The sequence below is a fragment of the Mytilus californianus genome, unplaced genomic scaffold, assembly GCF_021869535.1.
Source record: "Mytilus californianus isolate M0D057914Y unplaced genomic scaffold, xbMytCali1.0.p SCAF_7, whole genome shotgun sequence".
Taxonomy (NCBI): domain Eukaryota; kingdom Metazoa; phylum Mollusca; class Bivalvia; order Mytilida; family Mytilidae; genus Mytilus; species Mytilus californianus.
This window is the reverse complement of record NW_026262723.1, coordinates 78,499,746-78,514,523: the sequence shown is the minus strand read 5'-3', so window position 1 is coordinate 78,514,523 and position 14,778 is coordinate 78,499,746. Positions and strand designations below refer to the sequence as shown.

The following is a 14,778-nucleotide window of genomic DNA, read 5'->3' as shown; positions in this document are numbered from 1 at the left end:
AGAAGGTTGAACTGAAGTACAAAAACATAAAAAAATGGTCAAACAATTACAATCATAGTTATAAATGTTGACCTAACTCGACAGTTCCTTAATTTCTACACGGATGATAAGTTTACTATAATTTGGGCTATGCTGGACATTAGTGTTAAATGATGTCGCGTGTCACATATAACATGCTGTAATTAATATTCAAGTCATAAAACATACACCTTTACATATATATTTTTAATTCTTCTGAATCAATGAACACATAATTAACATTTTGGAGATCTCAAACACAAATCATAACCAGCTAATATTTCTCAAGTCTCTGACATTAACTAAATTATTTTTTTTTAATATTAAAATATTATAATAATATTATTGTTATGCAGAACCAATACATCAGAAATATATATTGTTGGAGGAAAGAATGTCTTGTTTAACCATAAGGATATTTCCTGAATATACTGAATCTTGTTATACATAACAGTTACTAGTAATTCTCAAGACCCAACTATAAAACATTTTGTAAATCATTTGTTACTGAATGTCATGACACACGTCTTAAAAGCAATAGACATGAAGAAAGGAAAGACAGCTTTGGGTTTGAAACAGATTATCATTTAAATGAGAAACACGACACTCTGCTACTTTCCACTATTGAAACAGGAACTGTCTACCATTTTGGACCCTACGATTTCAGTATTCCAGTTTTTCAGTGTTTTTTTCAATCTTCAGATTTCTGTGTAAAGTTTTATGAACTGTTTTTATTTTTCTATTTTACTCTTTGTGCTGTCTGTCCTTCGAAAAAAATGATTTTTTTTTATTCACCTTGACATCCTTTTTTTCAACCTTTTTACAAAAGTTTCGGAAGTAAATATTTTAACTTACTTACATCAAGGATTTGTATAGTACAAATCCTTGCTTACATGCATCAAAAGTTTTATACTTTTTAATGCATTACTAACAGCTATTTACATATTGTATGCTGAAATTTTTATGTTCAGTAATGAAAGTGAATGTGCATCAACATAAGTAAGTGCATGTTCAAATGATACATATGGGTAAACTCATTTATAATGTTCACATTCTTGCTCATTTTCTGTAAATACGACATACAGGTGAAAGTAAAACTTCATTCTCCTAATGGGTCATATGAAACTTCATGGTCAATGCAACTTGTCCCTAAAAGCAACGGCGCGGGTTATCAACTTAATGAATGCATTGGTATGTTTTACTGCAAATTTATGTTTACCTAAAGTATAGGATGACAGGTGCCCGTGTATTATAAAACATATTTCAGTAGGTATGTGATGAAGTTAACAGGTACTAAAATTTAAGTTATAATCAGTACACCCTGTTATCTGATATTTCATTGTCCCCACCCAACAAAATCTGGACAATAAATTTATCAGAATCTGTAGAAATGAAATATATACAGTGTCAATGTGAAACATGATAACTGAGATCTTATTGTAATACAATAAACTTTGAAATAAAATAACAATTTTAAAGCATATTTACAAATACATTGCACGTTTAACAATATCACAGTTCTGTTCAAAAACTTCAAACACTACTAGCTGACAACAGGACAATCCATTGAACCTTCTAATACTGCTCGTTTGGATACTAAGCTCCAGTCATTAAAATACGGAGAACAAGTCATTTTTAGCTGCCCTAATCGCCATTTTCCAGTGAATAAAAATAATCCTGGTCCATATTCGACACCACACTGTCTATGCCTTGTCATTGTTTCTGTAATATAAGGTCCATTTCTTTTCTTTGGTCCCTCTATCAAAAGTTCCCTATTGCGGATTACTTTAGAAATCTTGATGTTAATATCAGTTTGATCTTGTATATGTTTAACGTCGTCCATAGACCCTACAATCACTGTAAAAAAATGCAAAAGACTGAGTTGTAGATTGTTGTTTGTATTGATAAAATCCTAGTTGACTATAAAGAATATATGGACCTTAGTTACTTTAAACATTGCTGTCCAGTACTTTTATTGTATCTCATAGTTTTACTATTGTGTTAATGTCTCGACGAAATGGCTCAACTGCTGACAAACAAAGGCAGGTGTAGAGATCATTGGTACATGGTTATGAGAGAGGCATTTTTAACGCCTAACGTCCAGCGGCAAATATCACACAAGTAATCAGGACGAATACATGCCAATATTAAATCAAATATATGAGAAAAGATGAAAATTATAAAAAAAATAAATAAATGGGAAAATGGAAAAGAAGTTATGAAAAATGTACTAGTTTGAAATAATTCCGACTATATACGTTAGAGGTGGTAATATACCAATTTGCGCCACCCTTCTGTTAACCATTACATACACAAGTGACCCGATGATATCGAATCCGTAGTATATATGTATTCAAACTTTTCTCACTCTTTTTCGATAAGTGGAGAGAGTTTTAAAACTTTTTGAACATTTTCAGCCTCAGGATAAAACATATATCCGTGTATTCACAAGTTATTTATGACATAAGACATGATGTCAAATATTATTTACATTTGTATTAAATTCGATGTTCTTTTTTATTTGTTTATGCTTCAGTAAATTTAAAAAGACTGATTCTGCATAGAAATTACAAAAACATACGTCTTATATAACATATACAGTGAAATGAACCCTGAGTTATGTCAGATATGTATATACAGGCTTTATAGTCTGATAGGTTTAAGGAAAAGATGACATTTTGTTTATTCACGACATTCTACCATTAAATGAAAGATCCGATTTAAAGTCCTTTACTAAGAAGATCCCCTGATGATAAAAATCTCATTTCTTATGTTACTTCAAAGCTATATGACTTGTTAATGACGATTGAAGGAAAAAAATAACTCATTAAGAGAAGCAAAATATAAAATGCAGGGCAAACTTGGGTTCCCTGGAGACAGTTGTGTTTTAACTGTTCTGTACTCACACTTACCGACATCTGAGTGGGAACAGTATGCTTTTATAAGCTCTATATCGGTACATGGTCTACACTCTGAAACAAAAAAAAATAATTTGTATATGATATTCTGTCCTAGGACTTATTCGTTTTCATTTAGTTCTGTAGACGAGTATTGATATATAATATTGTTAAATTTCAACTAAACACCCACTTCATATTAAAAATCGGTAACAGAAGCAAAATATTTACAACACCCCCTAAAACAACAACAAAAATTGACTTATAAATGTTTTAGTTTTCTTGTACGCTATGTTGTATGATTGTAATGCAGTTTAAATTGTAAAGGGTCTATAAATAACATTTTTAAGATATTTTGTGTTTGTTGGGAACTCGGTCATAAATTTAGAACTAGTATCACGATGGCGCCTAAAACTTGTAATTTTTTCAGTCGTATAACTATCATTATTTTACATAAAATACTACACGGAATTGTATTTATATGAACGCCGGCACATGGTTTTATGGTTATGTGACTATGTTCCTGTTTTATGTGTGATGTTTTCATCATATGCATTTTTGACATAAGGAACAGGTCAATTATCTTTTAACCATTGACTAGAGGCGGATTCGGGAGGGTGAGGCATAGACTTTTTACAAGTCCCACTCCTAACGTTGCCGTGGTGGGTTCCCCCTTTTCAACATCCTGGTTCTGCAACTGTTCAGCTTTATTTATAAACAATGAAACGACTTCTTGAAAGCTTTAGAATTAATAGGCAACTGGGCAAGACTTCCTATTGAACCTTCCATCATGTATGTCGATACTTATTCCGTCGACAGAGGGGGTTCGAAATGAAGACCTTCCGGAAATTGTAATATTTCCACCAATAAATCCTTGGGGAATTTCAAAATGTAAGTTTAATTGAATTCTACCAGTTCCTTGTAAAATTAGTTTTTAATCTATCTTTAGTTACATCTCTCGAGGATGACAGACATGGGTGACGAGGTAAATTGATATCTGGTTTACCTGTATCTGATCTTTTGTTCATTTTGTTTAATATTCACTATCACCTAGGTCATCTTGTAACTCAAACTTAACAGAAAAGAATATCGCATGCCTGATGCATTTAAAATAGGAAAATCTTCTACTTTATTACTTTGTATCCTTTCTAACTGTAACAGTATAATAATACTGTTGACTCTCAATGTCTAGTAAACATTTTATGATGTGATATTTATGACATCAAGGACGACCATGACGAATTATTTAAATTTTTCATTTTCAAATTTACATAGAATAATAATAATGATAGAGATAAAAGTGCCCATTTCAATTCTTTCTGTATGACATAAAATTAATGTAGAGGAAAACTGAAATGGATGGCCTGTAATAATCTTCTTTTATATTTTACAAATCTTTAAAAACCAGTTATAATTCAAGTTTGACAATTTAACTGCTTAATGAGAAATCTGGGATCGAATTCAAAGTGCCAGGGTCAAACGCTAAATTACATATCTAGCCAAAAATGCCTAATGAATTGTAAAACTGAATTATCTTTTTTTTAAACCCTTAAAAATAAATCATTTCATTTTTTTTAAAGATTTATCCTGTTTATTTTTGTTTAACAAGAATGGGTTTTATTGTTTCCAACCAATTGATATTTCGACAAGATTTAACACAGTAAAATCTCTCGCCTCCTGCAATTTTAGACTTTAATAATGCAATTTTAGACTTTGATAAATAATGCAATTTTAGAATTAAACAAAGCCACGCTAACTCATTATTAAAAAGGAACAAATGAAACCTGTAAAGCCCGTATGTCCATGTATATGTAACTAATTCACGTGCAGAATATTTTCAACATGCTAAGTATAATTTCTGAGATACACACTTATTAACGTAACCAACTTTAATATCATCTGGAAATGATGTGGCCATATGATTAATTTCAGACTGAAATATCATCTACAAACAAAACATTGCCTTGTATTGCTACGGAGGGAAAAAGTATAAAGTATAGTCTTTCATCACAGACAAGACATTAATGCAAATATACATTCTATGGCGATTAGTACTAACTAAATGGGTTTAAAATGAAATATCTCCCTCAGTGTGGATCCAGGGGACATGTTGGAACGTTTCCCTAGCTTCTGATGACAGAAAACAGATTGATTTTTAGTGATTTTTAGTCTACAGATTGTACGAATCGGATTTTGAATATAAATATTATTTCTTTTCATGAACATCTAAAGATTTTGACACTTTTTTTTTAAACAGGTCTTCCACGGGTCATTGTACTTGTATTGATCTACTAACTTTACTTCTATATTCCAGCATGACATCGTAAAATACCAAGCTACATTAAGTCTCAATAAAAATGCTCAGAATAAGCCAACGCTATAAAAAACATTTTGACCCAACAGAAATTAATGGTTATCATAAAGAATCCATTTCAATTGCATTAAAAACTTATTAGAAATGGAAATATTCACGGAGATTGATTTTCCATAGGGGACAACGATCATCTATTTACTGTCACCTGAAAATTAAATACAGTTTTCATATGAGGGAGATTTAAAACCAATTGGTTGTTCTTAAGTTGTTTCTTAACAAACATAAGGTTGGAATTGTGATAGTCAAACTAACAATTGTACAGGTTAAAAACTCATTGAGAACCATCTTAGCATTGTTCTGTCAACATGTTTCGACACATCGTTATACCTAGTCAATAGGAGATTACCACTTCTAATTTAAATCGTTTCCCAATTTAATTAAAAACCTTAATGTTGACCTGAACCGATTTTATTAGCACACCTGCATGAAACACTGGACCGTTATATCAATGTTTAAGGGGTATATTGACTTAAAAGATGCATGTTCTGTCACATGCTGGAATGATATAAAGACTTGCGAGGTATTAATGTAACTTTGTCGAATTACTTTTGTATGCTCAACAAGAAATTATTGTAAACGAAATTTAAATGACTAGCCATTAAAACTGATCAACGGTAAACTTCAAATATCAAACAAAACACGTTCTCCAAAAATTAATTTTACGATTTCTTTTAAAATTAGAAGTATACAGTTTTGATATATGTAAATATGAGACTATTTAATTAATGTGCTATGAAATTTTTTAAAGATGTCTAGAATGAAACTACAAACAAGTGGCAGTTCGAACGTCTTTCGGTCTTTCACACAAATCTGTACAAAATAGAAAATCTATAACAGAAAGGCGAAAGGTACCAAAGGGACATTCAAACTCATAAGTAGAAAATAAACTGATAAAGCCATATAAAAAAATGAAAAAGACCAACAGACAAACAGACAAACAACTGTACATAAAACACAACATAGAAAACTAAAGATTGAGCAACACGAGACCCACCAAAAACTGGGCGTGATATGTTTTTGCTTACCTTCTTTTGTGTTGTACACAAGTTCTTCGTTATTTTTTTCCATTATAAATTTCATGTCAACAAAACTAAAGCCAGTAGATTCTACAGTTCTTTCTGGTTCTAGAAATAAATGGATGTTATCACCAGACGACGTTATACATGTCTCATTAGTCCTGCCGTCTGCTGCTAGAAGTCGTTTTAAGCCCGCAGGTCGTTTATAGTTTACACTGTATGTAGACTCATTTGGAAGTTCTTGTGAAATCTGAACTCTTGCATTTTCTGCATGCAAGACGAAACACAGCCGAAAGTCACCACGGAATATTGGTTTAAAGTTAATTCTGAGGGCGCCTCCATAAACATTATACCATTTGAAACTACCTTCATTACACACTGGTTGTACCTTGCGCACTGCTCGGACATCTGAATACTCCTCGCTGAAATAAGTTTAATATATATGTTATGTTTACTTATACCTTCAACTGTCTACACTACGCACACGACAATTCAATTAACTGCATAGGCATTGTTATGGGACTAAAGCATGGTAAATCTTTTAAAACAAGAGTGCAGATCATGACAAGTCTCATCTGCTTAATTGATGGTGATTTTTTTTGTTGTTGAAAATCCTGGAAGAACAATGTCCTACTATAGGTATCACATAAACCATAAAAAAAAAGGCCGTGTAGCCTCTCAATCATTCCTCAGACCAAATAGTGGACCCCCTCGTGTGTGTTTATTTTTATTGTCAGAAGACGGGGTTCAAATTGAAGTCTTTCCAAATATAGTTGGCCCATTACTTTTAGCGGGTATCTTGGGGAATTTTCCGTTCATAGCATGGCACTACATTTAAAATCAGTACAAATACGTTGTATGCTTGTAGAAAATCACTATAAAATTGTGATATCAAAGTAGTACAATAATTTTGGAGTGATTAAAAATGGTGCTACATTTTAAGTACATTTTCAGAGCATCAAAGTTTTTAAATAAGTGACAATGCAAAAATATAGCTGAACAGATAAAATACAATGATCGCTGAAGGTAGTATATTAGAGCTTTAATTTGGATCTACTTTGCTTATATCCACAAAAAAGGTTCAAATGTACATGCACTGAATAAACTGTAAAAAGAAAGATTAATAAAAACAGTTTAACAGTGGACTTTAAATTGTACTATTTTTTCGTCATTATACACTGCAAATAGATAAATGTCTCTGACAACTAGATCCATCGGTAGCCGTGTATCTACGGAAATGTCAGTATACGGAGAGTGGGTACTGATAACATTCATACTGTAAATAAAGACAAAGTTTACACCGATAACGAAATCCTGTACTCGTGCTTACATACCCTGCTGTGAAAAATAAATTAGATATAGCTTAAGCACAGAAGAACGTTTTAATTCTCTTATTCCTCCGTTGTCGAGGAGTTTTAAATAAATCTTTACAATTCACTATCTCTTTCGTTTTGCTACAAATCCTTGATAACGATGGATTTTAACAAATTGCCACAATATCCTGGGCTTTTTTCAGTCATCCCAGCTTTAAAATTTATTCTTTTAACAAAAATCGGATTACATTTTAAAGACCCATAACAGTTTAATAGAAGATAGCCAAGAGCATGGGGTAATCATGGCAATCGAATATATTTTCGTTGCTTGCTTATTTGAAGTGTTATATCCCTATTCAAGTATGTTTTATCCAAGTCTACCCTGGGTGGTCAGATCTGCTCTTCAGCTTAGTCATATTTATGGCAAGAATAAATAATAAAAGACGCGTTTCGTGTTTTCTTATTATTATGTCTTATCTGGAGACAATAAAAGAAGTGTTTGAAACTTTTCTTTAAATGTCCGGCTCAATTTCACTACAGATATCATTTACTTTTGTTTAGCTGTTTCTAAAGATTTTTCCTTTTTACATATTGTTTGATGTGCGTGCTTTTGTAGTCGAGTGATTCACTAAAAACTTCCCTTTTAATCATTATCACTTCTATTTACCTTGAATATCCATTTTTGTACAAAAATTATTAAGCATGTGTCAAACTTAAAATACGACTTTATCAATTTAATTAAGCAAAAAGTAATTATCTCCAAAAAAGTATACAAATTGTATATCTGTATCGACCTTCTTCGCAACTAAATTGTTTGGGGAATGTTTAAATGAATTCGAAATGAGCGAGATGTCGACTAAGTATTCCAATTTTTAAATACTTCACATCAAAAGTAAGTTCCAAATTTCACAACAGCGCATATCAAACCCTATCAAAAACGTTTACATAGATAATACAAAGACTTGCAGTAGCCAAGATTTGATTCTAAGACTACTGACCTCCCAACTCTAAACCCTTTGCACGATTTTCATCATGTACCATTAATTTGAATTACTTCAGTAAGATTAAAAGGAGATGTAAGAGATATATGTCAATTAGACAGCACCCAACGACATAAACATGTTTTTTTCTGCTGTGTGTGTCTTGTGTTAGTCTGACACATTCTTAATCCAATGTAATTAAAATTCAGATCTATCGCAACTCGCTTACTTCGACCAGCAAGCGAGTTGCGATAGTTCTGAATTTTAATCAGATTGGGTTGAGAAATGACATATACGACCCTGTTTTGCACAGTTACTGGGGGACAGACCTAATCTTATCTTGTTATTTTGCACAAAAAGACTGGGGTCCGATGAAGAAAAAAAAACATGAGAGTTTGTTCAAAGATTTTTTTTCAATCATTAATCGCTCTCCTGTCCGATAGTGTGTATAGTCGGGGGCATTTTGTTTGTCTAGTAAGACATAGACACTAAAGGAGACCTGCATGGTAACTGTTTTGTCTAGTAAGACATGGACACTAAAGGAGACCTGTTTGGTAACTGTTTTGTCTAGTAAGACATGGATACTAAAGGAGACCTGCATGGTAACTGTTTTGTCTAGTAAGACATGGACACTAAAGGAGACCTGCATGGTAACTGTTTTCAACGGTTTAGTAAGACATAGACACTTAAGGAGACCTTTTGTACTGTATAAGACAGCGCAATGACTCCACTTTGTCTGGGGAAAATGGTCAGATCTTAAGGACAACGACACCGTAAAAAATATCTCGTCATTAACGAAACTGTTTCTCATCTTTATCTATATTTTTATACAAATTGCTTCATAATTTCACCTTATCATTGACTAAGATAAACCTTATTTGCATCTTTCTTAAGCTTGTTATTACTTATCTAAAATTAATGTAGCAGAAAGAAACGTACGCTGTGATGAAAGTGTTTCTCCATTTAATTTCATGCTTTCTAAATTTTATTACAGCATTATGCAAGGTAGATTCTTAAGTGAAACTTGTGGTTACTTGTTCCTTGCTCCTTAATAACAGGTGCATTCAGTTGATAAAAAGTTCGACGACATTAAACTAAACACAACACCCATACTTTACATATTTCAATCGGAACCAAACACCACAACTGAAAGTACAGAAAAGTCGTGCTCCAGTTCCTTCTCCGTCAGAAATATTAAGCAATCTTTAATAAAAGATGTATTCAGACTCCTTCCCCTTTCTCCTGAAGCAGGGTCGACTAGAATGCATAGATGGATATTTGGAGGGGGGCTAATTCAAGAAGAGGGACTTCTAGTAATTCTAAAAGTACGTGTAAATACTAACAATCGTAATGAAAACAATTCATATATATTGAATTCATACACAACTTTTCCGACTCGATGCGATTTATAATTCGAAATATTGAAGACATCTTTTTTTCTTTTTCTTTTATACATTATATTAATATCTTGAAGTTGAGTAAAACGTTCTATTCACCATATTGGGAATAAAAGGTATATAGTCATGTTTAGCGGCTTGATTGATTGTACGGGGTTTTGTTGGACAAGGGAACTGAAATAGCACTTGTCATCAATATCATTTGGTTCGTATATCCTAAAAATTGATACAGTGTTACTTTGCTTTGTACTCGTCCTAACTATTAATTCGCTGCAGAGTAGTCAACAAACAGAAAACCAATTGGAGGAAGTTAATCACTTCAATTTGTCTAACATGGAGTAAGAGTCAAAATGAGGGGGGGGGGGGGCTTGTTTGTTTTTAATATATTATTTAATTTAATTTTTTTAAATGCATATTAATACTGTATTATTATCATTATTATTATTAGACTGTCATTGACAACTTTATAGCTGGAAAACAATAATTTGTATCGGATTTTATTTTCAAAATCGACATCTATAAGTATAATTAGTCAAATGTTTTGACATATAAAACTGTGAAAACCAGGAAGTGAGTTTACACACACATGAAGTTGTGATAATGAGAATTTTAAATAAAGATATGAGCTTGTGCCAATAGATAATGCATGCATATAGTCCCAGGACTGAGAGACTTAGCTTGGAAATGGACCGACCGTGTGTGAAAAATTGAAAATTTGAAAAATCTTTCAAACTCGGTTTCCGATATATATTCAATGGACGTTATTGAATTACAAAATCAAGAATTGCCGTGAACACTTTCATCCACCTTTTCAAACGACCAGGACCCATTGTCGGTTCACAGTCAAATGCTCAAGAAAAACCAAGGGTTCTGAGCCTATAAAAAAATAACTTTAGTTTTTCCTATACACATAAAATGACTAAGGGGACGACCTTTTCATATTATCAATATACAGGTCCTTTTTGGTCATATAGCTCTTCAATAGGTTATTTTACATTCTTGGCTTTCAAATATTCGGCTTTGACGCATGACATTTATAACGTGTTGTTTTCATTTTTTATATATTAAAATTTTCATGTGTAGCAACAGATTAAAATGAATAGGCAATCAGCAAAAAAACATCCTACCCCCCCCCCCCCCACACACAACCCCGACCCCCCACCCCCACCACCACACACATACAAATACGGATTTCAAATGGTTGTCCCCTAAACAAATAATAGAAATGAATAAACACAAATAATATTATTTATAAGTATTTTTACACGAATGTATCTTATTTATAAATTTCATACGAAAACATGTTTTAAGTTTATGAAATCTCGAGTATGAAATACTCGGATTGAAGTATTATATTCATATATTAAACAGCACGGAGTGTCACATAGTCTAGTTTTGAAACTTATTTGTCGAAATTAAAAAATTCTATAAAATTTTCTTCTGCACTTAATTAAAAAAACGCAATGTAACAAGAAACAAAGTAATTAAGTTACAATAAGTGACAGTGTAAAGAAATAAAAAAAATACGATTTAAATGCACACATACGTATATAGTTTGTTTGCACTAAGTTTACAGGTCTTATGACTGTAGACATCTTAAGGTGAAATTTTAATATATCATATATATAGGTAGATAATATTTACTTACCTGATAGTACAATCACATTTGTAGCAAATATTTTGCGCTTTAACTATAAATATACTAAGATACAGAGAAATAATTGTCCAGTAGATAGCCATGCAGGCCATCATCACTTCTAATAACGTTTTACATAGTCCTACATTTTTTTAATCCGTACTATACTAATGATATCGTAGAAAGTATTTACTCTGTTCGAGTGACAAGTGGTTGAACACCAAGCCGTGAACCAATAGTTGTCGAGAGTGACACGCGTAATCACGCAAGTGTAAACGCCACGGTTCAACGACGTCTTCCACGTGACTTTTAAAATTGTCGTCTGCCAAAGAAATGTCAAGACGTTGAAATAATTTTAATATTTATGTACAAGTTGTGGTATATTAACGAGCCCAAGGATATCACGGTGATTAGAAATCTTGTCATGACATAAATAATAAATTTTAATGGTTTTTCCTACAGATCTTTAAAAAGTGGCGATCAACAAGTGATATAAGATTTGTTTAAACATTCTTCCAAGTGTAACATTATGTTCAGATCCTATCCACTTAAGTAGAAATAAACCAACTGCCTTTATGTAATCTTAGCTGATTAAATATAAAGAGAAAAACCAAAGTTCTGATTACCTTAATCTACAAGTTTCGTGTAAATGATTTGCACGTAAGAATGTCATGTACTCCTTTTATTCAAATACTCTTTTGAGATAGATAAGCTATTAGCCTTTATAAAAATAAGAAGATATGGTATGATTGTCAATGAGACAACTCTCCACCAGCGACCAAATGACGTAGAAGTTAACAACTATAGGTTACCGTACGGCTTTCAACAATGAGCAAAACCCATATGTATGTTTAAAAAACTGAGCAACGTTATATTTACATATAAGGGTCACAATATATCTCATAATTTTATTTTGGATATAACACGTCTTCTGATCGGCTGAAAGTTTTTTTGTCTATCAGCTCATAGACATGTCATGTGTCCGTGATGTCATCAACGGTTTTTTTTCATGATTTACTCCTTAAAAATGGAATTTAGAATTAAATAATAAGAAATGACTAATATTTTTTCTGTCTATTCGAAATAACCTCAAAAATGTGATGCACACTTGCAAATAACCCGCTACGCTACGCGGGTTATTTAGTGTACACCACATTTTTGATGTTATTTCGAATAGACAGAACAAATATTATACAGTCATTCCTTAAGTAGATGGTGCACCAGCTATAAAATATATGGGCAATGGTTATTGAGAGATATCCAAATGTATGCAATGAATAAAAACCTCGGACCTTAAATGGTTGAGTAACTACCTGAATAAAAAAATGCTTTATGAAATGCAATATTATCTATATCTTATATTTTTAAATAACGACCACGGATCTATATTTATATCTAAAATATATGTCCTTGTACCTACTTAAAACATTGTATGGGTTAAAACTTAATCCTTGATAATACGCAAAGGACCGGGTACTCCAAGGTTTACTGGAGTATAGAAATAAGTTAATCTGGACTTTTCTAATACCCATGCTTAGGGGCGTCTATTTGGCCGCGTGTTAGGATGTATAAATGCGTAGCTACGATCAGACTGATTTGGGCGTTAACTTCAACTTCTCTTGTAGGCCGGTGAGTGTCTAGTGCCCTCTGAACTTTCAATGAAAGAACACTTGCAACAATCCTTTTGAGGGACTCGAAGTTAACCTGTAGCAAGGAATATTTGCTGCTTGTATCAAACAAAGCTTACTTTACACTCTAAATTTACCATGAATCATCTTGGTCGACCCTCTTTGCAGAATCTACCATTTTGACAATTTGTTCTCGTACTGAATATGTATGGAATATTTGTCATTGGACATAAACCAAACAGAAATCAATCAGTTCGGGCCTTCTCAGCGTCTAGTAGCAAATATTACACGCATAATCATAACGCATTAATATGTTTAAACCCTGCTTTGTCTCCACTTGGAACTTTGGGCAGTCACATTAATATCCCGTTTTTATTTCGACCAAGTTGAACAACAAAGGTAAGCAGAAGATCTTACAACAAGAAAATAAGTTTAGGAATTTAAGCACTTAGAACTAAGTAATATATATAGGTATCAGGGGAAACCCAAAACACGTGAGATACAGTTAAAGCAAAGGGGAGACCCAAAACACTTGAGATACAGTTAAAGCAAAACGAATGAATCCCATACCATAAAATATTCACAGTTATTTAAACCAAATAGGAGACCCAAAACACGTGAGATACAGTTAAAGCAAGACGAATGAATCCCATACCATAAGATATTCACAGTTAATTAAAGCAAGCGCCAAGATTTCAGTTCTGATATAGACTGAATCATGCCTAATAATCATACGATAATATCGGATACTTTACTTTTAAGTAGAATTTTCACAGCACTGTGGTGACATTATGAACTGAGTGCAGAAAAAAAACACGATAATGTGCAATGACTTTTAAACAACATCATAATATTAACCAGGAACCAAAAGTCTGCTAAGCAAAACAGAACCCGGCAATCTGAACGACAATTTTTATACTTAACTGTTTTTGGAATGATATTATACCTCAAAAACTGGATGTGAGATGCCACTTATTCGATTTAATTCCTGCTGGAGTGACTTGATTAAAATTGGGATAAAATACAAGTTTGAACCAATCCAATAATGTCTTAATTCTTGTTGTAAAAGTTTTCAGTTATGAAAATTTTGTTTTCCTTCTGGTATAATTTCTTAGATATCAGTCAGATAATGTTTTCTGTCACAGAAAACACGTACATGTATATGTAAATGGTCTTTTGTTCCGACGTTGGAAAGTTCCGGGCGGAAAGAACTAACTAGCCGGAAAGTTCCGGAGGAACTTATTAACTAGTTACTTTGTTCTTCCTCTGGTTTAAAAGTTCCACCGGAACAAAGTGACTAGTTGAAAAGTTCCAACGGAACATATCAACTAGTTAGAAAGTTCCTTTTTGCCAAATTAGTCAAAACCGGAACTAACAAACTAGCCCAAAAGTTCCAACGGAACTTATCAACCAGGCAGAAAGTTCCATTTGGAGAATAGATGCAAAGTAAAAGCTCAACATATTATATTTGAACCTTTCAAAGGGAAACCAAGATACTGATTACAAAAGTCAAAAGGAA

At 32.6% G+C, this 14,778-nt stretch overlaps 1 protein-coding gene across 1 annotated transcript; it reads right to left on the bottom strand.

Moving 5' to 3' along the window:
- Positions 1 to 208: 208 nt before the first annotated feature.
- Positions 209 to 12,060, bottom strand: LOC127710252 (meteorin-like protein). Its single transcript, XM_052216026.1, has 4 exons — positions 11,644 to 12,060; positions 6,315 to 6,727; positions 2,931 to 2,990; positions 209 to 1,875 (listed from the first exon to the last, which is right to left on the bottom strand). The coding sequence occupies exons 1-4, from the start codon at positions 11,745 to 11,747 to the stop codon at positions 1,562 to 1,564; spliced, it is 891 nt and encodes a 296-aa protein (XP_052071986.1). The 5' UTR covers positions 11,748 to 12,060; the 3' UTR covers positions 209 to 1,561.
- Between the last annotated feature and the right edge of the window lie 2,718 nt (positions 12,061 to 14,778).

Excerpts from the sequence above, each read along its gene's own strand:
- LOC127710252 (XM_052216026.1), bottom strand. The coding sequence starts at position 11,747 with ATGATGGCCTGCATGGCTATCTACTGGACAATTATTTCTCTGTATCTT. Across the intron at positions 6,728-11,643 it reads AAATGTGATTGTACTATCAG|CGAGGAGTATTCAGATGTCC; the intron begins GTAAGTAAATAT and ends AACTTATTTCAG. Across the intron at positions 1,876-2,930 it reads CTGTTCCCACTCAGATGTCG|TGATTGTAGGGTCTATGGAC; the intron begins GTAAGTGTGAGT and ends ATTTTTTTACAG.